General features: G+C 37.3%; 1 protein-coding gene across 1 annotated transcript; it reads left to right on the top strand.

Annotated features, from left to right (window-relative positions):
- Nucleotides 1–9,293: 9,293 nt before the first annotated feature.
- Nucleotides 9,294–19,608, top strand: LOC138347446 (uncharacterized). Its single transcript, XM_069295741.1, has 6 exons — nt 9,294–9,711; nt 15,439–16,257; nt 16,434–16,616; nt 18,054–18,275; nt 18,641–18,863; nt 19,308–19,608. Exons 1-6 carry the CDS (start codon nt 9,294–9,296, stop codon nt 19,606–19,608), a joined length of 2,166 nt encoding a protein of 721 aa, XP_069151842.1.
- The last annotated feature ends 7,472 nt before the right edge of the window (nt 19,609–27,080 follow it).

Below are 27,080 nucleotides of genomic sequence, written 5' to 3'. Positions count from 1 at the left end.
GACTTGATTAGGTTGTAAGATGTGTTTATATTGTGTTTTGTTGCATATTAGCATGATTATATCATGAATTGCCTAAAATTTTGATTTTTGAAAATTTTTTGGTAAAAATTATTGTATGCTTGAAGAGTTCACTGTAATATTTTGTGAAAAATAACTATTTGATTCTTTAGTCTAAAATTGTCGTAATGTGGTTAGAACTGATGTATATGAGTAAGATATTGAATATAAAATGAGTTTTTACTATATGGAATGAAGCATGTGAGTTTTGTAGCATAATGAGTTATAAAATTGTTAACTAGTTTCTTGTGGTGTTATGAATCTCTTGGCTATGTAAAATTGATGTTTTCTTTTTGGTTATGTGTGGTACAATTTGGTTATGTGCTGTTCGTTGAGTCTCTAATCTTGGAAGTGTTCAGAGAGTGGCAAGTGTCATTCGAGGACGAATATTGTCCAAGTGGGGGAGATTGTAAGACCTCAAAAATGACTTAGGTTAACTAGAGCCTAACATGTTGGTATTGATGTTCTAAAGTCCTAAATATTTCTAATATATGTTATAGAGGCAGTAGCTAAAGTATTTGGTGTATTGGAAGTCAAACGTCAAGGGCCGACAAAGTCGTTCGACTATATGGTTCTATGTGTTTATGTGTGATTCATGAAGTTGTAAGGTCCTTAAATTAGTTATTATATCATGTATAGGAAGTGTGTCAAGTTGCGTGAAGTTTGGAGGTCAAACGTCAAAGAATGTCCATGACGTTCGAAAAATATGCCATGAAATGACCTAGTGTGCCTAGGCGTGTTTCATCGAGTTTTACATGTTTGTTTTGGAAGAAATTTATGCGAGAGGTGTTAAACTCATAGACGATCATATTTTGGTTGGAAACATCTAGGAAACTATCCCGAAGGAACATCAAAGAGTCCTTGAGGAAGGACCCAAACTCAATGTCAAGACTGTCCCAGGCAGCCCCAAATGACGGAGGCATCGATGGCTCATGGGCCAATCGACACCCCTTCGATGGGTGGAGTCAGTGGAGACTTAGTCTTGGGAGTAAGGAGGACCTTGACAAGTCTCTGACCCAACCAATGGATGGACAGGACGGTCCATTTGCGGACAAATGGTCCATCGACTGTCCACCGTCGATGGTCATGTCCCTGCGTGCAATTTCACTCCCAAGCTAGGGGTGAATTCATAAATTCACCCCACATCAAAAAATGGATTTTGGAGGTTTATTAAGGGTGTATTGGGTGTTTTAAATGTGTATATAACTTTTGAACACATTGAAGATTTCATTATTTCAAATCAAAACCCCAAAAACCCTTAAGAAATCCCAAAGACTCCATTGAAGTCCAAATTGAAGAAACAACTTGGTGTGGCATTTTGAGTGGAAATTCTTCATCAAAGTGAAGATTTATTATTTTTGAGGTATGGCTTTTGATCCATGAAACTCTCTTCATCAAGAAGCCCCAATTCTCTAGATGTTTGCTAAGTTTTCTAAAGTTGAATTGTCTAATTTCATGATTCTACCATGAGTTTTTGCATAAATGATTTCTAAACATTGAATTATTATCTAATTTATATTGTACTGATGATTTCAATCTAAATTACCCACGAACCCATGAATTTGATGAACCCTAGTTTTTGACTAAGATGTCGGTTACTTGATATTAAGCTAAAATTATTGAATTGTTATGTACTTTCTTGTGGGATTTCTAATGATGTAATAATTTTAATGAATTTATATCTAGGTTGTATATTGATGAATTCACATTAAATTAACCTAGTTCATTGATTATTGTAGTTTTATGTTGAATTGTTGGTTATGGCCTTCAGAAAAGGGATGTGTTATCGAATTGCGTAAGTTTACTTTGAATTGAAGTGTTGAGGATGATATGGGGGTATGTTTCCCTATTTCACTTATTTTGATGTTGTTTATACTTAAATTATATTGTGATTTGTATGGTTCACTTACGGTGGAGGTGTTATGTGTTTTATTTGAAATTGATGTGTTCTTGTTGATTATCTGGGTGCATCTGATTAATATGATAAAGATTTTGTCTCTTTGAGACTCATTTACCTCTTTCTAGATAATTATGATCTTTAATGATCTGTATTCGAAAGACTAATTATTCCGATTTTAATATCTCAATTAGACATTAATCATGGTATTAGAGCCATGTTAATGGCGTTAGTTGTTAGCATGAGTAGCTATATCCTAAGGTTTTTTAGGCTTTTAGAAATCATGTGATTATTAATATAATAAAATAATCTTAACCTAGTAATTATTGAGCTTATGTTTATTATATTTGATTCTTATAGTAATCTTAAGAGTTTATAGCACTGTTATTATCTTGTATAATATTTTGGTTAACTTCGATTAAGGCAAGTTAAAGGCTATGGTTTCCTTATTATCATGTTGAGGTTTTGTCTCTGCATAAGTCCGAGTGTGTCGATTAATCTCTAGCTTAAGGACTTGGTTAGCCTGAAACTAGATCATTGTAAGTCCAATAAGACCCATGGGGGCAGGCAGCCGATATTTTGGTGATCCGTTCTACAATATGACTTGCCAAAGACTTGTAATATCCAACATGCATGATATAAGTTGAGTACTATCCAAAGCCAATTTAATTGTTAAATCATAGTTAACCTTTATATTATCTAGATAATCCCTTCTTTAATTTCTTTAGACTTACAAGAATCATAGTTAAATTTTCATAAGTTTGATAATCTTTGTTAAAATTATTCTTATTGCTTAATTTATCCTTGACGTTCTTTCATGCCTAAAGACAACTGCTTGTTCTCATGAACAGCAACAATATTGTTAACTCTGTTAATTGTTCTATATCTAAAGAAGATATGTGTTTACAAAATTGGTCCATTTCTAAAGAATCGATTAATAAGATTTACCAAATAGGTAATTTTTAGTTTGTTTAAAAATTTTAATACAAAAACTTGTGAATCTACCTCTGCAATTAATAACTCGTTAGAGACAATTAAATTGTTGATTGCTGTGACATTGACAGGTTTAGGAAAGAATTTAAATTTCCTCATATTGGTCTTGTACAGGTAACTGTTAACCCTCTTTTCCATAAAGGCTTAAACATTCCTATTTTTTTAATGCTTAGAGATGCTAGACTTCTCAATGTTGATGATCCATTATTAGGAATCTTAGAAAGTAATCTAGCTCAGGGGCTAGTTTACTTCAATTGTTATCCTAATTTATCTATAGAGATAGAAAACCCTAATATTCTTGATAACTTGACACTTAATGTCAAAACCAAGAATATGAATAACAAATTAGGAACTAGAGATTTAGCTGTAATATATCGGGTATATTACAAGCTAATGAAAACCACTATTGCCCCAAAGGCAATTAACTCTAGTCGCAAAGGTGTTACTATGCTTATGGAATCTATGAAGAGCATAACACTACTTTTGTGCCCAGTATGTTAAAGTGGAATGCGATTCTTTCCGATGAAAGTTGGAAATTTGAATCCATCATCGAACCCCTTCAAGTTCAGCCTTCTAGGTCTTCCCTAGAAAGTATTCTTCGATTTGCAGATGGATCTGTTAACCTTAGTTTCTTAGATCCAATTCTTTCGGCCAAGAGTCTTCCATTAGAAGAATTTCAATGGTTAGACCTTCTACTTCAAAGACCCGGGAGGGAGAGGAAGATTTGTATTAAACCACTGAGATTTCAGAATAACAGGGTAAATTTCGCGGGGTAGATTTCACCCAAACCATCCCCAAAGTTTATTATGAGTCTTCTTTTGCAGGAAGTCCTACTCCTAGCAAAATGAAAGATCCTTCTCATAAGAAAAAGGATTCTATTGGATTTATTAAGTCAGTCGACAAATTTACTCCTGACATAAAAAAGATTAATAAGTGGTGGATGAGCCCTAAGCATGCTTTAAATAAAGCTTAGTATGTTGATACATACATGAGAGATCAGAGAGTCTTGTGCAAATACAAATGGTTTAAGGATATGAAGAGATTCAAAACAAAATTGAATTCTTCAAATGGTTTGAATCTACAGGCCAAATCGGTGAATCCAATTCATCGCTTCAGGTTTTGGTTAACAGATGGCATACCAAAGACAAGGTTGTTGAAAGAGTTACTCCTCCTCGTAAAGGTATAAACATCCTTTATAGAAAAGATGTTTTGAAAGCAACGCCTTTCAAAAAACCTTCAGAACATAAGGAAAACAACTTTGTGACTATTGAAGAAATAAACAAAGTCTTAAAAAAAAATAATAATAATAACCAGGTTCTTCAAGTTGTTTCCGAACAAATTGAGGACTCAAAGTATAATTATAGTGGTACCAACCAGATTGGTCACAAACCTAGTTCTTCCAAATCAGGTTTCAACTTAGAGACTAATCCTTTCTTCAAAATCCATAAATTTTCCCTAGAGGATTTCCCTAAGCCAACTAATGACTTCAACAACTATCCAGAAATCCTAGAAAGGATTAATGAGCAACTTAAAAGGATTATGATTTCTCAGGGTGATAAGGTTAGAGCTATTAAGGATAGACTTCCTCACTCCGAAAACTTTTATCCCATACCTATTTTCATGATAAACATTTCGAAGAGAACAATATGCATCCCCGGAGTGTTGCAGATGGTACAGGTATAACAGAATGGAATATAGATGGTATGGCTGATAGTTAAATCTATAATAAACTCCAAGATATGGGCATGAACATTACAGCATATAAATGGAAGAGTGCCACTAATAAGCAAGCAACTAACAGGATAGCTGCAAGTTTTACAGGTACTCTAAGAAATTGGTGGGACAATTATCTCACAGAACAAAATAAAAATGAGATTCTTGACGCTGTTGCAAGCAAAAATGTTGTTAAGACTGAAGGAGGTCAAAATACTACATCTTTAGTGGTAGTTGAGGATGCAACTGTAACTCTACTTTACAACATTGCTAAGCATTTCGTGGGGGAACCACGATTATTTCAAGACATAAGTTTGGAAATATTAAACAATCTTTACTGCAAGAAATTGATAGATTTCAGATGGTATAAAGATATGTTTATTACAAAGGTCATGCTAAGAGATGACTGCAAAAATGATTATTGCAAAGAGAGATTCCTTAGTGGATTACTTTCCCATTTTGCAGAAAAGGTTCGATCCAGAACAAGAGATTGATGTGAAGGTAAAATTCCATATTCAAAAATGATTTATGGAGACCTTACCAGTTTGATTCATTTTGTAGCAATGGAGCTATGTACTGATTTAGAGCTAAAGGAACAGCTTAAGAAAGATAATTTTAAAGTAATGAACTTGGTAGTTTTTGTCAAGACTTTGGCTTCCCAAGTCTTAAAACTTCTTCTGCAAAAAGGGTTTCAAAGAAAGAACGATCTGGAAAATCGACACCTAAAAGAAGATCCTCAACAGAAAAAGGATATTCTAAAGGAAAGAGAAGTAGGAAAACATCTCGTAACACATCTAACGAAGACAAATGTTGGACTTGTGGAAAGTCTGGACACAAGTCTCCTGATTGTCCTAGAAATAAAAGAAAAAGGAAGAAGATCAATCTTCTTTAAGTAGATGAAGAAACTAAGGAAAAGTTTCTGTCCATATTAAATGAAGAAGAATCAGATTCATCTTCCTCTTCAGAAGAAGAAGAAACTGAGGACGAAGAGTTCCTCAATGTTGATCAAGATAGTGGACATGAATGCAATTGCCAAGGAACATTTTGTCATTGTGATAGCTAATCTGTCAGAGTACTCTCAGAAGACTCTGCAGAAATCTTATTTGCAACTAGTGAGCATATCAAAGATAATGATGCTCGAAGAAGCTATATTTTGGAGCTTCAAAATCTTGCCACTAAACAGAAAGAGAAAGAAGTTGCAAGAAATGTAATTCCTTTCAGCATGAAACAAATCATGCAAAAATATACAGATAAGAGAGAAGAGCCTTCTATCAATGATCTTCGAGCAGAAGTTAACTCCCTCAAAGAAGAAGTTCGAGAAGTTAAATCAATACTTAATAAAATTGAAATTGATGCTTTAGCAAAACAATTTCTTAAGGATGCTGAAGTATCTCTTAAAGGAAAAGAGATTTCTACTTCAGATAACGAAGATGAAGAGAACAACTCTTCCAATCAATCAGCCCCTTCATCACCTAAAGGTATTGAAGATGCAGATATTAGTATGATCACTAAGGTGAGACCTCGGAGTTGTCACAATATGATTAAGTTAATTCTAATTTTGTACTTAACAAAATTGCTTTGTTAGACAGTGGTGCAAATCGTAATTGCATTGTTGAAGGTCTTATCCCAACCAAGTACCTCCAGAAGGGAACTACCAAGTTATACAACACGACTGGTGAGCGTATAAGCATAAATTATAAACTTTCAAATGCTCATATCTGCAATGATGGTATTTGCCTAGCTAATGATTTGGTCATAACTAAAAACATTAATGAAGAAATTATTTTGGGTATACCTTTTATTACCCAGATCAAACCTTATATTTCTGATGTTTCCTTATATCAAGACACTTTCTCTTGAAGAAAGTAAATTATTGAATAAACAAACTGCATTTAAAATCAATCTGATTTGTTTTTTAACAGAAGATATTAAAATTAAGAAACTGAGAAAATTTTAAAAACCCCGAGAATGGTTGCTAAAATTGCCAATCTTCAAAAGAATTTTGAAAGTGAAATTTGCTCAGAATTTCCAAACACTTTTTGGGATCAAAATTTCCATATTATAGACTTACCATACATTGATGGATTTGATGAAAAGGCCATCTCTACGAAAGCTAGGCCTATTCATATAAACCATGAATTAATGGAAATCTGTAAGAAAGAAATTTATAGTCTTTTGTGTAATAAAATTATCCGTCCTTCAAAATCACCTTGGAGTTGTTCAACATTTTATGTTAACAATGCAGTTGAACAAGAACGAGGTTCCCTAAGACGTGATTAATTACAAACCTTTAAACTCAGTTTTAAAGTGGATTCGTTATCAGATTCCTAACAAAAGCGATCTTTTAAAAGGATAGGCCCATAGCGGGAAGACAACCATCCAGGTCCAATCCAAGTGGACAAACAAGAGAGTCAGGGCAATTTGCCATAAGGCCTGAGATAAACCATGTTAGGCCTGATATAAACAGGTATTCAGCATTTGCCCAATTTCTGCCAATTGTTCCTCCTGAGCTGCCACAAAATAGTTCATCAAAGATGTTAGTCTTGAAAAAGCCCTTCCAAAAGGAGATAGAACCCAGTTCATCCTTATCCCCAAGCGAAGAACTTAGATTTTCCCAAACACAGACAAGTGAATGTTACACCATGAAACAGCCAGCAAGTTTTGCTGAAGCAGTATTTCCAGCAGGAACAAATTCTCCTTCCAAAGAGAAGGAAAAAATTGAAATGATTTCTTTGCAGGTTTTCCTAATTCTTGCTCTAGATAAAGAATATGAAGGTTATGAGATTAAACATTTTTTAAAACCTGTCTATACTAATAGGAATTATGTTGAAATAGTTAATTCCTTAAAAACTAGAAAATATTATGAATTTATCCTTGTTGACACAGGATCAGTAGATATTAAACATGAGTTAGCTGATAAGCCTAACCCAGATATTATAGCTTACTCTAAGTTTACTATAAGAAAAATTTTATCACCTTTTAATTGGCCTGTTGACCATTTACAAACCCCTATAAATCTTTTTAAAATATTTAATCCTCAAACCTATAATTGGTATGACTACAAAGAAGCCTGGGTAAACTTCTTGTATGTTAGATTAACAACCCATACTTGGTTTGTTAAATATTGTCTAGAAGTTGCAGGTGGTTCTACGAATGGTGGAGCTGGTTTGGTGGAAATAAACAAGTAATGCCGAGGCTTTGCTGAGAAGTATACTCAGTTCCAAATAGATGAAGTCATATCAACATTACCAGAGAATATAAAACTCTGTAAGTATTTTATTAAGAAACGTTTATCTTACATTATAAGTTGGACGTTTTTTATTGAAGATTTTGATAGGATTAAATTCTTACCAAAAGAAATAAGGATTAAAGGTTGATTACCGGCAAAGAAAGATAGTCTTCTCCTTCTAAGAAGAAGAGTTTATCAAGTCCTCCACTCTCTAAGAGTGAACTAAAAAGAAAAGATTAGAAAGAACTTGTCTGAATTGGAGGATGAACCAGATGAAGAAGCCATTAACAGACTTCTTGACAAAGCTTCATCACAAAGTGATTATAATGGCGAGATGCTAAAACCTGAAGCCTTAGCAAGGTCCTATTTAAATCCATTTGATAAATGTCTAATTGAGATATTAAAATCGGAATAATTAGTCTTTTGGATAGAGATCATTAAAGATCAAAATTATCTAGAAAGAGGTAAAGGAGTCTCAAAGAGACAGAATCTTTATCATATTAATCAGATGGACCCATATAACCAACAACCACGGCCGACATGATTGGTTAAAGCTTTATCAGCAGTGACCGACAAAGCAAAAGGTCCTTAAAGTCAAAGATATGCTCTTAATGTAATAGCTACCATGGAGGATAGAGTTCATCAATATGTGGATAGATAAGACCCATATTTAGTTAGAGACTGTACCATTGCTTCATTGAATAACGAAATGGATACAATAATGATGCAGGCCTTTGCGCAAACGTTTGAGGATGGAAGGCAAAGAAGAAGGAGACAAGAGTCGGAAACAGGGTATTCTAGGAGGGTAATATCCATGAGACAGTTTAGGCCTCGATTCTCTAACAGACCACCTAGGCGATAATCTTTCTACTCTACAGCTCCACCATGGTTCCAAGGGTCTAAGAGCAATCAGTTTGGGCAAAGAAGTGAAAACCAAGGCTCACAAATAGTGGATCATCAAGAGCTGAGAAGTATGAGCATATAAAGGCCTCCTCGACAGTCTTGTAAATAATGTGGGAGGAATCATCTAGGTGCATGTGAGTTTGGGACAGATGTTTGTTTTTGGTGTTCCAGGGCATATGATGAAAAATTGATCTCATAGGGGTGTGGGTGGTGTTGCACAACCGACTAGATCAATGGTTTCATTGACCTCATCAACACTTTCTTTAGGTAGGGCACTACAGATGCCTACAAGTCAGGGTAGAGAAGCTAGGGTTCTAGTAGAGGTCAGAATGGCACATATGCTCTAGGGGATCAACAAAATTTAGAAGCCTCGTCAAATGTGGTTACAGTACATTGTCCATCTTTTCACATATTGTTTATGCATTAATTGATCTGGAATATACACCATCATATGTTACTCCATTGATTGGTTAAAATTTCAAAAGAACACCAGAACTATTAATGAAGCCATTTGAAGTGTCTACACCGATTGGTGAATCTATTATAGCTAAAAGGGTTTATCGTAATTGCATAGTAATTGTTAGTGATCGCGATACATTGGCTGACCTTGTTGAGCTATACATGGTAGATTATGATGTTATAATCGGTACGGATTGGATACCTTCTTGTTATGCAAGGTTAGATTGCCGAATTAAGTTAGTGAATTACCAATTTCCAAAAGAGGCAGTCCTCGAATGGAAAGGTAATATTGGGGCACAAAGAGATAAATTTATCTCTTATCTTAAGGAAACGAAGATGATTTCCAAAGGATTCATATGTCAACTGGTCAGAGTGAAAAATGTAGATACAGAGCCACCAACTATTCAATCCATTCCAGTGGTAAATGAATTTCCCAATGTGTTTCCTGAAGATCTTCCAGGTTTGCCTCCATAAGGAAAAGTAAAATTTATGTATTGATGTGCTTCCAAATACTCAACCTATCTTAATTCCTCCGTATAGAAAGGCTCTGATAGAATTACAAGTGTTGCAGGAGAAATTGAATGACTTATTAGAAAAAGGGTTCATAAGGCCTAGTATATCCCCATAGGGAATACCAGTTCTATTTGTACGCAAGAAAGATTGATTGTTAAGAATGTTTATCGACTACCAGCAGTTGAATACGGTAGCGATTACGAACAAATCCCCTCCCTAGAATTGATGATTTGTGTGATCAGTTACAAGTAACTAGGTATTTTTCAAAGATCGACCTGAGGTGGGGTTATCACCAAGTGAGGGTCAAGGACAAAGATATACCCAAGAGAGCTTTCCGAATACAGTATGGTCATTTTGAGCTCTTAGTCATGTCATTTGGGCTAACAAATGCACCATCAACTTTTATGGATTTGATGAATACAGTGTTCAAGCCATTTTTATATGTGTTCTAGATGACATTTTGGTGTATTCATGATTGGAAAAGGATCATGCTAATCATTTGCTGCAAAATGTACAAATTTTTCGTGATAGTAAATTGTATGCAAAGTTCTATAAATGTGAGTTCTGGCTGAAATTTATGGCATTCTTACATCGTATTTTATCTGATGAAGGAATAAGTGTTGATAACCAAAAGATAGAAGGAGTGAAAAATTGGCCAAAACCTAAAACACCTAAGGAGATCTATTGTTTTCTTGGATTGGAAGGTTATTACAAAAGGTTCGTTGAAGGATTCTTTTCCACTGCTGCACCCTTAACAAAGCTAACACGCAAAGAAACCATGTTTCAGTGGAATGATGGGTATGAAAGAAGATTCCAAGAGATGAAGAGTAAATTAACTTCTACACCTGTATTGGTTCTTCCAGTAGGCACAAAAGGCTATGCAGTATATTGTGATGCATCGAGAGTGGTCTTAGTCTGTTACAAAACTCTGTATAAAAAAACATAAAAGACATATATGCCCTCGAGTCAAGTGAGGACATACTTCAACTTGTCTTGAACGATCTTCTAAGTCTAAGTCTTCACTTCTCAAAACTCCTTACCTACCAAGAACTATATAGATAGATAAAAAATGGAGTTAGTGCAACCACATATAGAAAGTATGGCTTTATGCATAAAAATCATAAAAACGAACATTTATTTGAAATATGCATCTTTCATTTAAAAATCATATTGTAATCATAAGAAAAATATTTATCAACTTAAAAACACATAAGGAAATATTAAGCCAAAAATCATCATTTTAGAACCCACGTTAGAGTGAGTACAATTCACTGTACGGTGAAATACTTCACTATTGCGGTGAATTCCCTTGTCTTCCATTTTATCAATTTCTATCACGTTGTTCTCTCACTACAAACAATCTTAAGACTCACTTGAGAAACACAAAGTGAGACTTCCCATGCAATCTCCCTAAGCATACCTAAATGACCTCATGAACACTCATAATAAGTCACATACACACTTCAAGATATCCAATATATCAACGTATATGTGATATGACATTTTCCTCCCAAAGGCTATCAAAAGACATACTCAAGTAAATCAAGAAGATAACGTCCATAGGGACCACTTGAATATTACCTAAATATTCCTTAAGACTACCTAAAGCTTAGATCATGTCCACCAAAACCAACCAACTTCCCTAACTAGAGTCATCCTCAAGACCTCCAAAGACAAGACATGTAGAGATCATCCTTTATGCTTACTTCACACTTTAGCTAAGGAATGCTTAAGCCACTTTAGATTGGGTACTCATTATTTATATACTTCTTAACATAATTCATTAGTTCATTAATTCATTAAGACTCATACATCACATAAAGAACATTCAACTAATGGTCTTGGACAAGACCTAAAAACTCCAAATAAAACCTTCAAAACTTATTTTGCAACGTCAAGATTGCATCCCATACCACCACCTAAACCTCATAAACTTCTCCAATGCTAATATGTACTCCACATGATGAGAATAGGCAATAACCAGAATAGACCATGATAGTAACCCATGGAATCCGCATTCCTATCCTACTCCGATGAGGCTGTTTTACTTACCAATGGTAGAACTTGGACACATCCCATGTAGGCACATGGCTAAGGAATATGAAGGGTTTCTTCATATTCTAGTCTCATAATTTAACTAGAACTACTTCCTCTACCATATTTACTCGGTGCTAGCATTCTTTCTCATAGAGTAATTCATACATTAGGTTCACATAGAAGGGTTCCATAACAAGTTCATAACAATGTTTCTTATATGATTAGCGTTGGTTTGAGCTATCTCGGATGGTGATGTAATGCCTTGCATGTTTCAGCATGTGTACTACAAGTTAACTCTGATAGAAGTATTTAAACTAGAGATAGTAAGGTGGTAATTGAGTTTAAAGTTGAAAGTTAAGTGGTAAGTTCTAAGAAAAATGCATTAATATTTAGAAAACTGAATTTGAGTTGCTTGCTTGACTTAATTAAGCTAGTAGGTGCGTCACCTACTTTGACTTATTGACCAACCAAGGGACCAAGTAGGTGCATCACCTACGAAGACATTTTTTACCATGTAATTTTGGCAAAATGTGTACCACCTACTTGCATTCATCTGGCCCAAGTTGAATAAAAGAACAAAAGGAAAATGGACATCCAAGGCCCAAGTTAAAAGGCCAAGTAGGTGGGTCACCTACTTGACAATATATTTCCCAAACTTGGCCAAGAAAGTCGGCCATATCACCTCCCTTTTAAAGTGATATAGATCAAGTCTTTTTCTCCATTTTAAACTTGCAAAATTTTCAGATTCCTTAAGTTTCTTTCTTGGTCTCTCGTGGCTTCAACAAGAAGCCCTAAAACACCTTAGGTTCTTGAGTATTGTCCCATTATCAAGTAAAAGTTTGAAGGAGAGTTTGAATTCTTGGAGTACAAGTTTAGAGGATAAATTTCCAGAAATTAAGGTAAGACTACATCCCATTTTCTCTCTCTTTAAATACATGATTGGGGTGGTGAATTTTGTATATATTTATCAAGAATTCATGGATTGTGATAAATCTTAGAGTCAATATTCTTCTATTAAGCTTAAAGATTTTGAGATTGATTGTTATGCCTCGTATTTTTTTATACGTAGTGCGCATCATGATCTAGTAGACGTAAGTCCGGGGAATGAGATTTTATTTTAAGTTCCAAGTGATTAAAGAAATATTAGGCAAGGATGTTAATTCCAAATAAGATATTAAGTATGATTCGGCTAATGTAAGTGCCATTAATTTTAAGTGAGGGATTAATTAGTGACTGATTAGGTTTATTTTAATCCAGTGGGCCCCACCACTCATATTTGGTGGCTGATTAATATTTAATCCAGTGGGCCCCACCACTCAAGGCAAAAATTAAAAAGATCAGATTATGAGTTGGCCTTAGTGGACAGGTGTAGAGGGGGGCTGCCTCCACTTCACACTATTAAATGAGGTGGAGAAATCCACTCTATGCTAAATAAAATGGTGAAATGCATTGTTGCATATCATCTTCTTCTTGACCACTTGTTTTAGGCAGCCATGGGAATGGAGAAACTAACCCTGCAACTCTTGGCCAGCAGCTGCAAATAATTTAGTTAGTAATCTCCTTGTTTGGTGTGTTAATTCTTTAGAATACCTTTGTTAATTATCCATTAATTTTAAGAAGGCGGTGTGACCAGTAGCTTAGGAAGTTTGTTTTAGTTATTGAATGTACTAAGTATGAACGGAAACCATAATCGGATTATTAGTGGTGTCGTGTTGGTGCTTGGGCTGTTTTGATTAAAGCAAACTGTGGGAAAATTCTGTTTTGGCATTATGTATATGTTAAATGTGATTATGAGTGTATACTCCAAAGGATGAATATGATAAGGTAGATGTGTTGCGAATTATAAAACCAGTTATCGCTCGGTGTGTCGTTGCTTCGCTGCTATGGTTGCCGAGACGGAACTGTTTTGGGGAGGGGGCTGTTTAATATGATTCGTTGGGTTATATGTATTATTGTTATTGCTGTGGATAATTTGGGTTGTTGTCAGATTGGGACGAAGTAAGGAAACTAGGGGAAGTGCTGCTGAATTTTCGTTAGATTATTAGCTAGCTTACAAGAAAGTAAAGCGCGATATTTATCTAATTGCGGCACGATTGTTGCTTGTTATAGATTAATAGCTTGAGCAGTAAATATTGGACGTGCGGCTCGATTATACGGTATGTAACGTTGTCCCTTCCTTCTTTGTTTGGCATGACTTTTAAAAATAAGTGAATAACGGACAGGTTTGATACTTACCTCTAGAGCGTCTAGGTGACGTATATTATTGCTTCCACAATTATTCCTCTATATATCGGCTATGTCTAAGCCTATGATGATCTCTAATATCTATGGTAGTGCTTCTTAGAGTCATTGAGATTTTATGTTTCCATATCGTATTAAAGGTTCATAACCATGATAAAATATTAATCTTTGGTAATACTCCTTGATGGTTCACGTTGATTGCTCTATTGAGTTATAAGAAATGATTTTAATTGCATATGGTTGTTCATAATATTCTGCTCGTGCATAGTGTCATTTATCATTTCACCGAGTCCCAGGCCGGGTAATGTTCGTGCGTAGTTTCTTGCATATGTCACCGAGTTCCTCACTAGAGGGATGGGTATGTATATTATATATATGATTGGTGATGAGGATGGTCATGATGATGATGATGACGGAGATTACGTGATGATTATTTTGTCGAGCCCCTTACTAGGGAAGCTGGGCACCTTATATGTTAAATATATGCATGATTTTCACTTAAAAGAGTATATGTGTAGCGATATTTTGTTTCGACTTGCCATATTGGTATCCTGTCATCTTTACTTTATGCTTTACATACTCAGTACATTGTGTGTACTGACCCCCCTTTCCTCGGGGGGCTGCGTTTCATGCCCGCAGGTGTAGACTCACAGTTCGGTGATCCTCTCCCCTAGGATATCTACTCTGCTGATTGGGAGAGCTCTACTATTCCGGAGCCCAGTCATTTTGGTACATAACCTTTTTTGCAGTCTTTTACTCGTCTATGGGTATGGCAGGGCCCTGTCCCTTCGAGTTTCACTATTGTACTCTTAGAGGTCTATGGACATTATGTGGGTTGTATATATATGTTTTGGGTAATGGTCTGGACATGGTTTGTTTGGGATGTTCACTTGTACAGGGGCAGCCTTGTCGGCTGCGTACATCATTGTGTATTGTGTAGTGGCAGCCTTGTCAGCTTACGTATGTTATTATGCTTTGAATAGTGGTAGCCTTGTCGGCTCGCGTATGTTGTTACGGTTGAATGGTTATGACTCCTTATGAGACAAGTCCTCTTTATATATATATGACGTTGGGGTTGGCTTGATTTGATTAAATTCCATATTGCCTTAGTTTTAGTTGGTTATACTTAGCAAGTTTGTATGTGGTTGTCCAAAACAGGCACTAGTCACGGCACATCGGGTTGGGTCGTGACAAAGAGAGGTATCAGAGCGGTTCTTCCTCGGAAGTGTCTACAGACCGTGTCTAGTAGAGTCTTGTTTATCAGTATGTTGTGCACCACATCTATAAACAGGAAGCTACAGGACATTTAGGATGTCATGCTTTCTTCTTATTCTAGATCGTGCAGTAGAGCTATATAAACAGGAAATCCTTCTCTAACGAATCTGTGTGTTTTCAGCTATGCCTCCAAAGAAAGAGACAGACGCCAAGAAGGGCAAATTAGTACCAGAAGGTACTAGTCAGACCCGGAGAGTAACTAGGGCCTGTGCCCAGTCTATGCCTGGTATTATGCTCCGGTCGGAGAGTTCTGCTACCCCGCCACCGCCAGAGGAGCTTAGAGAAGCAGCAACTCCAGTTCAGGGGAAACCACTAGCCCCCGAGGCCCCAACACCTGAACCTCCAGCTCCTCAGTCAGTAGCGGAGGATAGGGCCATGAGAGATGCGGTTCAGTTGATGACTAGATTAGTGGTATATCAGACTCACAGGCATGGACTAGGAGTTGATCATGCAGACATATCTGATAGCTTAAGGGCTCGTGACTTCTTAAGTTGTAATCCTCCAGAGTTCTTTGGGTCAAGGCCCCAGGATGATCCGCCAGACTTGATTCGTCAGATGCAACGTACATTGAGGATAATCAAGGCTTCGGAGACCGAGTCTGTTGAGTTTGCTATGTATCGTTTGCGGGATGTAGCTATTAATTGGTATGAGTCTTGGGAGTTATGTACGGGTGAGGGTGCTCCTCCAGCAGTATGGGATGAATTTGTTGAGGCTTTCCTGGGCCACTACCTGCCTCCAGAGATGAAGCGAGCTAGAGTCGATAGATTCTTGCGTTTGAAGCAAAATGGCAGGAGCGTTCGAGCGTATAGCCTCGAGTTTGATTCATTGGCTAGGCATGTGCCAACTATTGTGGCTGATATGGCACACAGGGTACATCATTATGTGATGGGATTGGATCATTATCTGATTGACGGTTGTATGGCAATGACTCTTCAGCCAGGTATGGACATTGCTCGGGTGCAGGCATATGCACAGGGGGTAGAGGATCGGCACCGGGGACGTCAGCCAGATAGAGATTATAATAGAGGCCAGCATAAGAGGCTAGATCAGCACGTTATCCTGATAAGTTTCGAAGCTTGCAGTCTCAGCAGCATGTTAGATTTTCTTCCCAACCAGCACAGAGTGCACCCCCATGTTTCATGGGTAGGGGGTTCAATTGTATGGGATATTCGGAAGCTGGTCAGAGCTCTAGGGCGTCAGGGTCACAGATGGGAAGGGGTTTGAGCAAGTCGAGGCCACCTTTGCCTTGGTGTTCTTGCTGTGGTAAGTCCCATCCTGGGGAATGTCGTTGGTCTACAGGTGCGTGTTTTTCTTGCGGTCGTCAGGGCCATAATATGAGGGAGTGTCACCTTAGGGGTAGTGAGGGTGGTATGGCACAGCCTACAGGGTCCGTTGCTGGTTCATCTTCTTCTGTGGCTATGCGCCCTACGGGGTAGGGTATTCAGGTGTCAGCTGGCCGTGGTAGAGGACGTGGTGGAGCTTCCTGTTCTAGCGGTCCCTCGAACCATGTATATGCTTTGACTAATAGGCAGGATCAGGAGGCGTCACCTAATGTGATCACAGGTATATTATCACTATTCTCCCAAAGTGTGTATGCATTGATAGACCCAGGTTCCACCTTATCATTTATATCTCCCTTTGTTGCTAGTAGGATCGGAATAGAGTCTGAGTTGATAGAACCATTTGAGGTAGCTACAGCTGTAGGAGATTTTGTCATAGCTACGCGAGCATATAGGAATTGTTCAGTAATTATATATAGTCGTCGTACCGTAGCAAATCTAATAGAGTTAAATATGATTGAGTTTGATATTATCATGGGCATGGATTGGTTGGTTGCTTGTTATGCTAATGTTGATTGCAGAGGAAAGATAGTTTGATTTCAATTTCCAGGGGAACCAAATATAGAGTGGAAGGGGAGTACAGTATCGCCGAAAGGTAAGTTCATTTCATACCTCTAGGCCGGGAAGATGGTTAGAAAAGTTTATATTTACCATCTAATTCGGGTGCATGACATAAAAGAAGAGGCACCGACTCTTCAATCAGTCCAGGTAGTTAATGAATTTCCCGATGTATTCCCCGAGGCACTTCCAAGCCTTCCTTCAGAATGAGAGATGGAGTTTACTATAGATGTATTGCAAGATACCCAGCCTATATCTATACCTCCTTATAGAATGGCACCTGCTGAGTTGAATGAATTGAAAGAGCAATTGAGGGATTTGCTAGAAAAGGGCTTCATCAGGCCTAGTACGTCACCTTGGGGAGCACCAATACTGTTTGTGAGGAAGAAGGATGGGTTGCTACGGATGTGCATTGATTATAGGCAGCTGAACAAAGTAAAAATAAAGAACAGGTATCCCCTCCCATGGATTGACGAACTATTTGACTAGTTGCAGGGTGCAAAGTGTTTTTCAAAGATAGACTTGTGGTCAGGTTATCATCAGGTGCGGGTAAGGGAGGCAGATATTCCAAAGACGACATTCCGGACCCGATATGGGCATTATGAGTTTAGAGTGTTGTCTTTTGGGCTGACTAATGCTCCAGCGGTGTTCATGGATTTAATGAATCGAGTATTTAAACCATTCCTTGATATGTTTGTTATTGTATTTATAGACGATATTCTTGTCTATTCACGTTCAGAAGAGGAGCATGCAGACCATTTAAGGACGGTACTTAGGGTGCTTCAGCACTAGAAGTTGTATGCTAAATTTTTTAAGTGCGAGTTTTGGTTGACTTTAGTGGCATTCTTGGGGCATATTATTGGAGCTGATGGTATTCGGGTAGACAAGAAGAAGATTGAGGCGGTAAAGACATGGCCCAGATCTACGACACCTACTGAGGTACGCAGTTTTTTGGGGTTAGCAGGATATTACAGGAGATTCGTAGAAAAGTTTGCCTCAATTTCAGCGCCTTTGACAATGCTTACTCAAAAGGCAGCCAAGTTCCAGTGGACTGATGCTTGTGATCGAAGCTTCCAGCTATTGAAAGACAAATTGACTACAGCTCAAGTCCTAACTCTTCCGGAGGGACCAGACGGCAGGTTATGGGAGAGGCACACTCTGCCCGTTATTCTATTCACCCAGGGTCAACGAAAATGTATCATGACCTCAGATGCTTATATTGGTGGGATGGCATGAAAAAGGACATTGCGGAGTTTGTTGCTCAGTGCCCGAATTGTCAACAAGTCAAGATCGAATATCAAAAGCCTTGTGAATTATTACAAGAGATAGAGGTCCCGACTTGAAAATGGGAGATGATTAATATGGACTTCATTACAGGCTTACCTCGCACTTAACGGAAGTATGACTCTATATGGGTTATTGTAGATAGGCTGACGAAATCAGCCCATTTTCTTTCACTCAGGACTACTTATTCGGCTGAAGATTATACGAGGTTATATGTCAGGGAGATAGTGAGACTTCATGGGCTTCCCACGTCCATTATATCAGACAGAGGAGCTCAATTTACATCCAACTTTTGGAGATTGTTTTCGAACGGATTGGGGACGCAGGTGAACCTTAGCACATCATTTCACCCTCAGACTGATGGGTAAGCTGAGCATACTATTCAGACATTAGAAGATATGTTGCGGTCCTGTATTATTGACTTCAAAGGTAGCTGGGATGACCACTTGCCGCTCATTGAGTTTTCCTGTAACAATAGCTATCATTCTAGTATCCAGATGGCACCGTACGAGGCCTTATATGGGAGGAAGTGCAGATCACCAATTAGTTGGTTTGATGTTTTCCAGACTAAGTTAATAGGCCCGGATGTGATTCAGCAAGCTGTTGAAAAGGTGAAGCTTATTCAAGAAAGATTATTAGCAGCCCAGAGTCGACAGAAGTCATATGCAGATAATCGGCGTCGAGATTTGGAGTTTCAGATTGGTGACTGGGTATTCCTGAAGGTATCAACCATGAGGGGTGTGATGAGATTCGATAGGAAGGGGTAGCTCAGTCCTAGATACATTAGGCCTTATTAGATTGTTCGTAGGATAGGCAAGGTTGCCTATGAGTTGGATCTACCATCTGATTTGGAGGCGGTACATCCAGTCTTCCATGTATCGATGCTGCGTAAATGTATTGGTGATCCTTCTAGAGTATTCCCCGTAGGTGATGTTCAGGTAACAGAGGAGATGTCATATGAAGAGAAACTTGTAGCTATACTTGATCGTCAGGTTAGAAGGTTACGTACTAAGGATGTGTCTTCCGTCAAAGTGTTGTTGCAAAATAACAATAGGGAGGAGATGACTTGGGAAGTGGAAGACGAAATGAAGAATATGTATCCTTGCTAGTTCCCCGTACCTGCAGGTAATTCGATTCCTAGCTTGAATATATTGATAGATAAACGAGATTATGTAGTAAGTTGTGACTCTGTGAGGCATCTGTAAGCGACGGAATGCAAGTTGATAGGTATAACTATTAGAGAGACCTCGTTGGAATTGTTTTTTTGTAAGCTGCTAACTTAACATTCGAGGACGAATGTTCCTAAGGGGGGAAGGATGTTATGCCCCGTAGTTTTATTCCTCGTAAGTCCGGGGAATGAGATTTTATTTTAAGTTCCAAGTGATTAAAGAAATATTAGGCAAGGATGTTAATTCCAAATGTGATATTAAGTACGATTTTGCTAATATAAGTGCCATTAACTTTAAGTGAGGGATTAATTAGTGGCTGATTAGGATTAATTTAATCCAGTGGGCCCCACCACTCATATTTGTTGGCTGACTAATATTTAATCAAGTGGGCCCCACCACTCAAGGCAAAAATTTAAAAGATCAGATTATGAGCTGGCCTTAGTGGACAGGTGTAGAGGGGGGCCGCCTCCACTTCATACTATTAAATGAGGTGGAAAAATCCACTCTATGATAAATAAAGTGGTGAAATGCATTGCTGCATATCATCTTCTTCTTCACCACTTGTTTTAGGCAGCCATGGAAATGGAGAAACCAACCCTGCAACTCTTGACCAGCAGCTGCAAATAATTTGGTTAGTAATCTCCTTGTTTGGTGTGTTAAATATTTAGAATACCTTTGTTAATTATCCATTAATTTTAAGAAGGGGGTGTGACCAGTAGCTTAGGATGTTTGTTTTAGTTATTGAATGTACTAAGTATGAACGGAAACCATAATCGGATTGTTAGTGGTGTCGTGTTGGTGCTTGGGCTGTTTTGATTAGAGCAAACTGCGGGAAAATTCTTTTTTGGCATTATGTATATGTTAAATGTGATTATGAGTATATACTCCAAAGGATGAATACGATAAGGTAGATGTGTTGCGAATAATAAAAGCAGTTATCGCTCGGTGTGTCGTTGCTTCGCTGCTATGGTTGCCGAGACAGAACTGTTTTGGGGAGGGGGCTGTTTAATATGATTCGTTGGGTTATATGTGTTATTGGTATTGCTGTGGATAATTTAGGTTGTTGTCAGATTGGGACGAAGTAAGTAAAATAGGGGAAGTGCTGCCGAATTTTCGTTAGATTATTAGCTAGCTTATAAGAAAGTAAAGCGCGATGTTTATCTAATTGCGGCATGTTTGTTGCTTGTTATAGATTAATAGCTTGAGCAGTAAATATTGGACGTGCGGCTCGATTATACGGTATGTAATGATGTCCCTTCTTTCTTTGTTTGGCATGACATTTAAAAATAAGCGAATAACGGACACGTTTTATACTTACTTCTAGAGCGTCTAGGTGACGTATATTCTTGCTTCCACAATTATTCCTCAATATATCGGCTATGTCTAAGGCTATGATGATCTCTAATATCTATGGTAGTGCTTCTTAGAGTCATTGAGATTTTACGTTTCCATATCGTATTAAAGGTTCATAACCTTGATAAAATATTAATCTTTGGTAATACTCCTTGCTGGTTCATGTTGATTGCTCTATTGAGTTATAAGAAATGATTTTAATTGCATATGGTTGCTCATAATATTCTGCTCGTGCATAGATTCATTTATCATTTCACTGAGTCCCGGGCCGGGTAATGTTCGTGCAGAGTTTCTTGCATATGTCACCGAGTTCCTCACTAGAGGGCCGGGTATGTATATTATATATATGATTGGTGATGAGGATGTTCATGATGATGATGATGACGGAGATGATGTGATGATTATTTTGCCGAGCCCCTTACTAGGGAAGCTGGGCACCTTATATGTTAAATATATGCATGATTTTCACTTAAAAGGGTATATGTGTAGCGATATTTTGTTTCGACTTGCCATATTGGTATCCTGTCATCTTTAACTTATGCTTTACATACTTACTATATTGTCCGTACTGACCCCCCTTTCCTCGGGGGGCTGCGTTTCATGCCCGCTGGTGTAGACGCACAGTTCGGTGATCCTCACGCCTAGGATATTTACTTTGCTGATTGGGTGAGCTCTACTATTCCGGAGCCTAGTCGTTTTGATACATAACTTTTTGTGTAGTCTATTGCTCATCTATGGGTATGGCGGGGCCCTGTCCCATCGAGTTTCACTAGTGTACTATTAGAGGTCTGTGGACATTATGTGGGTTGTATATATATGTTTTGGGTAATGGTCTGAACACGGTTTGTTTGGGATGTCCGTTTGTACAGGGGCAGCCTTGTCGGCTGCGTACATCATTGTGTATTGTGTAGTGGCAGCCTTGTCGGCTTACATATGTTATTATGCTTTGAATAGTGGCGGCCTTGTCGGCTCGCGTATGTTGTTACGGTTGAATGGTTATGAATCCTTATGAGACAGGTCCTCTTTATATATATATGGCGTTGGGGTTGGCTTGATTTGATTAAATTCCATATAGTCTTAGTTTTAGTTGGTTATACTTAGCAGGTTTGTATGTGGGTGTCTAAAACGGGCACTAGTCATGGCCCATCGGGTTGGGTCGTGACATTGATAGTGGCTGCCTTATGAATGTTGTTGTTGAGGGCAGCTTCGGTATCTTGGAAGAGGATGTTTGAAGTTGTATTAATGTATAGAGGAAGGGTGTGGTGGTTCGCCGTTTGTGTAAGGATTGTATGGGCCTACTTTCCGTCAAATGTTTAGCTACTATTTTAGAGGGCCTTAATGTGATTAGTTGATGACGTTAGCTTAATCATGACTTATGTTGTAGATTAGCTCCCAAAAAGGAAGGTTGAATTGTGATAGTGGTATTGCTTGGTATTGCTCATAAAATAAGGTACATAAGGCTATTCGATTCCATATTCCTTGGCATGAAATCTGACACTTGTAACTAATATCAATGAAGTGAATCTCCTATGTTCTACTCCTAGTAAAGGAAACAATGGCAGCATATTAACTCCAAATAGCTAACTATATTTCCCCCTCTCTTAAGTTCATAGAACTACTTCATTATATGTTCACTACTCTATACTTATGTAATTATCCCCCTTGCTGGTATAGAAATGGTATTTGCAAAAGAAAGTTTGGTGAATCCTTCTCTTAGTCAATTGAAGTCAATTGTGTCAATAACTTCACAAGTAACGTGTTGATGTTACATAGCTCCTTATGTCACTGTTACAGCCTTGAAGCATTTTTTTAATGTCTTCTACCACTGTTCTGTATTACATTTCTCCAAAATGATTATGACCACCAAAACAACAAGCTCAAAAGAGTAATGAATTGATAATAAAAAATCTCAAATATTAAAGAATCTAAGTGAAGCAATCTGTATAATTACGGGTGGCAGCCCAAGGGTAAATGCCTTGCATGGGTCAATCCAAACCTAAGGGTGGCAACTCAGAAGCGAAAGCCTAGCATGGGTTGATCCCTATTGGTATAAAAGGGTGGCAGCTCAGGGGCGAAAGCCTAGCATGGGCCATTCCCAAATGGTGTAATTATGGGGACCACATCCCAGGGTTAAAATGCTAGCATGGGTTATCTCTCTTGATCTATACACTCATATGTTGATACTTGATTTCATTTGAGCCCTCGAATTACATATGATATATTGCCTTACATATTCAGTACGTTTTTGTACTGACATTCTTTGCAGGGGATGCTTCATTTCATGCTGCAAGCACAAGTACTCTAGCTTGTAGATCCCCTTTTTAAGAGTACACGACACTTAGCTACTTTTGTTGAGCACCAGATTGAATCAGATCTTTAATGAGTCATTGGTAAATTCATTTTGATATTGTATCGAACATAGGAGTAAGGCGGGTTTGTCCGACCTACTCTAGATTTTCTATATTCTAGAGGCTTTGTAGACGTATGTATATGGTTCAATTGTGTCTTAAAGAGTTGTGGCCTCAACGACCAAGTCGTGTATATAACTTTTAGGTCTACTTACGTTGGTTTGTATCACTACACTTAATGTGAACTTGTCACACGATTGTCATAGTTATATGCATAGTAAGCACATGTTACAAGTTGGTTCTCTCGAGCCTTTTGGGGCATCGGGTGCCTGTCCGTATGAATGGTATTTGAGGCTGACACTTGCTCACTATTTACCACATTTCTCCAAAGCATTTCAAGCCCAAACGATCACATTATACTATCAAGTATAACCATAAATCAACCTATCATTCAAAAGGGAACTCCATTTAACCGTAACAACTATTAACAAGTTATATCCATATCATGACATAATTTCTCAACGTAATAGCTCATTTCTCATAAATAACATATATAGCCATAAAAGGCATCAAATCAACATATATTCAAATTCACCTTCACACATACTCATCAAGCCACAAAACTAAAGTATACATCAAAACTCACCTTTTTTCCCTCAAGCATTAAGATACCATCTCATCCAAGCGACCACATCTAAAAGACCACTAGACAAGAAAACATAAGAGAGAAAGATAATATAGAATAAAGTTCTATGACACGCCACAAGAGTAGTGAAGAAAGTGAAATTCTATCGTCCTATAGCCTCTTGCTCATAGATGTGTCGCGACTCACCACCAATGAAAAAGACTCTACTAGATGTGGTAATATGAGACTTTGGACCCTAAAACCACTTCTTATAACCTCATGCTCTGATACTACGTTTCTCACGATCCGGGAGCACCCCTTAGAAGTAACATGGCGTACTTGACCTCTCAGAGGTCTTGTAGAAGCCCATAGACATCATTCATTGCATTGTCATAGGAAATTTAGTAGAAAATTTAAAACTTTTCATAGCACATCATATGCTAGAATAATCACTTCATATATATATATATATATATATATATATATATAATATCATAATACATAGTTAGATTGTAAGTCTCTTTTGCCATCTTTGACTCAACATCAACAGAGTAGAATAAGGACACAGCCCTTATCAACATATAATGATAACTAAGCTATCACATAAACATAAAATAAGAACTTTGACATAGGAAATCCTTGAATCATAAGGATCCCTTTCTTGAATTGGGAAACATGTATCAAGCCCGTCACTTTAAGTGACATCCTCTAGTCATCCATCACCTGCACTTTATGTAAAGAGAAGAAGAAGAAGAATGATATTAGTACAAGAACGCACTAAATATAAAAATCATGTGAAAACATGCATTTAAAGAGGACCTTTAGTTAAAATCATGCAACATGCATTTTTAAAGAATCTTCATAAACATTGGCACAATTAAACAATATAATTCATATACTTCATATAGGCATTGAAAATATTCATGAAAACATACTTAGCTACATATATTGCATTTAAAGTATATCAATCATATTCATAACATTATTTTATTTTACCTTAATTCATCAACCCCTATGTAATCCTCAAGTAATACTTGGTACAATGCACGAATAGTGCCCCATTCCACTACCCACTCTGAAGCATCACCTTAAGGTCACCAAGGTGAACATTCACACAACCATAATTTACTTAAACACATATTCATGGAAACATAATATATCATGGAACACATACTTCACATATGATCCAACATACTTCATGAACCACACATAGGACTCATTCCAAGAAAACATGCAAGTCAACACTACGAATACCATCACAATGAGGCACTAGTCAACAAATGCATACTTGGACTTCATTTCATTGAGACATCATGAAACCTTACTCATAATGCTGATTTAAGCCTACTAGTTCAATATACATGTGAAGACCCATAACCTCACACATAAGCCTTGTCATTTGCTTCATATGTGAACATGACAACTATAGTCAACTACATGCGTAAGTAGGACCTTCATCATATGGAAATTAAGACCAACATCATGCGTACAAAGTGATATCTTCATTATATAGACACCATAGGACTCATCCTATGCATATTATCATACAACTAGGTTAGTACCATAATGTCCTGCATAAGAGACAAGTACATATACACGTAGAACACCTTCCTAGAACTCCCTTTAAGAGCTACTTGTGCAATGCTTATGTAAAGTCTCATACTCTCACCTACACTAAGCAACTTCCCTTAGGTTATCCTAGTTAGAGTTTATTACTTTACTTCCATTGTCCACTTTACTTTAGGGAAACCCTATCCTAAGCCGACAATAAGACCATGAGAGCTAAGCATGAAATCCGGTGTCATGGAACCCCAAATCGAAAGAAGGTGCTCTACTTGCCAAGGTAGAACATTAACATAATGCTAGCATATCAGGTGTACCCACTTGTTAGGTCCTACGGGGGAAAATAGTTAAATAACTAGGAGATTTATATTACAACAATCTTTATGCAATTTGGCTTTGTAGTTTCCTCCTCCTAAGTACATTTGGTCAACAAGCCTTCCTCATTAGGAAGGGGCACCCCTCATTTTTCAAATTCACTTGGTGCTAAGCTAAGTTCCATTTTTGAATTGAAATTCCTTTATTTATATTACATTCATAAAATAGGCTTTAGGATGGATAACTAATCCCTTATATGCATGGCTAATAGGTACAAATGGGAAGTTTCCTTTCATCAACCTAAATCATTTGAGAATATCCTTTCACATGGACATACCATATTCATAGCATAATATAGTGTAAAGTACAATTGATCAAATCTTTCAAAGGACTCTATTTACTAGGTTATCATACATGCTTTCATTATGCATTCATTCATGTGTGTGTATATGTTCATATATGAGAAAACCTTTCACATACCACATTTAAACACTACACATATGCATACTTCATCATAGCATATACTTTCATGTTCATAAATTAATCATGCATTCATATTTATGTACATAGAGTAATCACCTAGGAACTATTCTATCAAGGTACACATGTGCAACGTATAGGAAAAGTCCTATACCCTTACCTATACTAGTTAACCTATCAAGTAATCATAGTTAAGATACATTTTCATACTTTCATGGACATATACTTTACATGCATAGTAATAGGTAATAGTGCATATGAGAACTATCCATTCATTAGACACTATGAATCTATCCTACTTGTAGATATGCATGAGGTGTGAGTGTGTGTACATTGGTCAACATGATCCATACTGGTTATCAACATAATATAGAGGCAGCCATCCTCTTAAGATCACAATATTGACACATTCATGCATAACCACACACCACATTATAGCATAGGAGATAACATCATCATCATCATATTTTACATCTAGGACTCCTAATCATGCTTAAGACCACACATTCATGTAGAGGTACATAGGTAGGGGGTCTTCCATCAATGGACTTCATCAATGTCAAACATATAGACCACTTAACCCTAACATCTTCATGCACATATAAAAAGCATCATCTATACTTAGAATGTGATAGTAGTATTAGAAACTTGCATAATACTTCACATTAATGAAAATATTGTTATTGAATCATCTTACACATATTGCCTTCAAGGCCATGACTACAACA

The sequence above is a fragment of the Solanum lycopersicum genome, chromosome 3 (assembly GCF_036512215.1).
Source record: "Solanum lycopersicum chromosome 3, SLM_r2.1".
Taxonomy (NCBI): domain Eukaryota; kingdom Viridiplantae; phylum Streptophyta; class Magnoliopsida; order Solanales; family Solanaceae; genus Solanum; species Solanum lycopersicum.
This window is presented reverse-complemented; position numbering and strand designations above follow the sequence as displayed.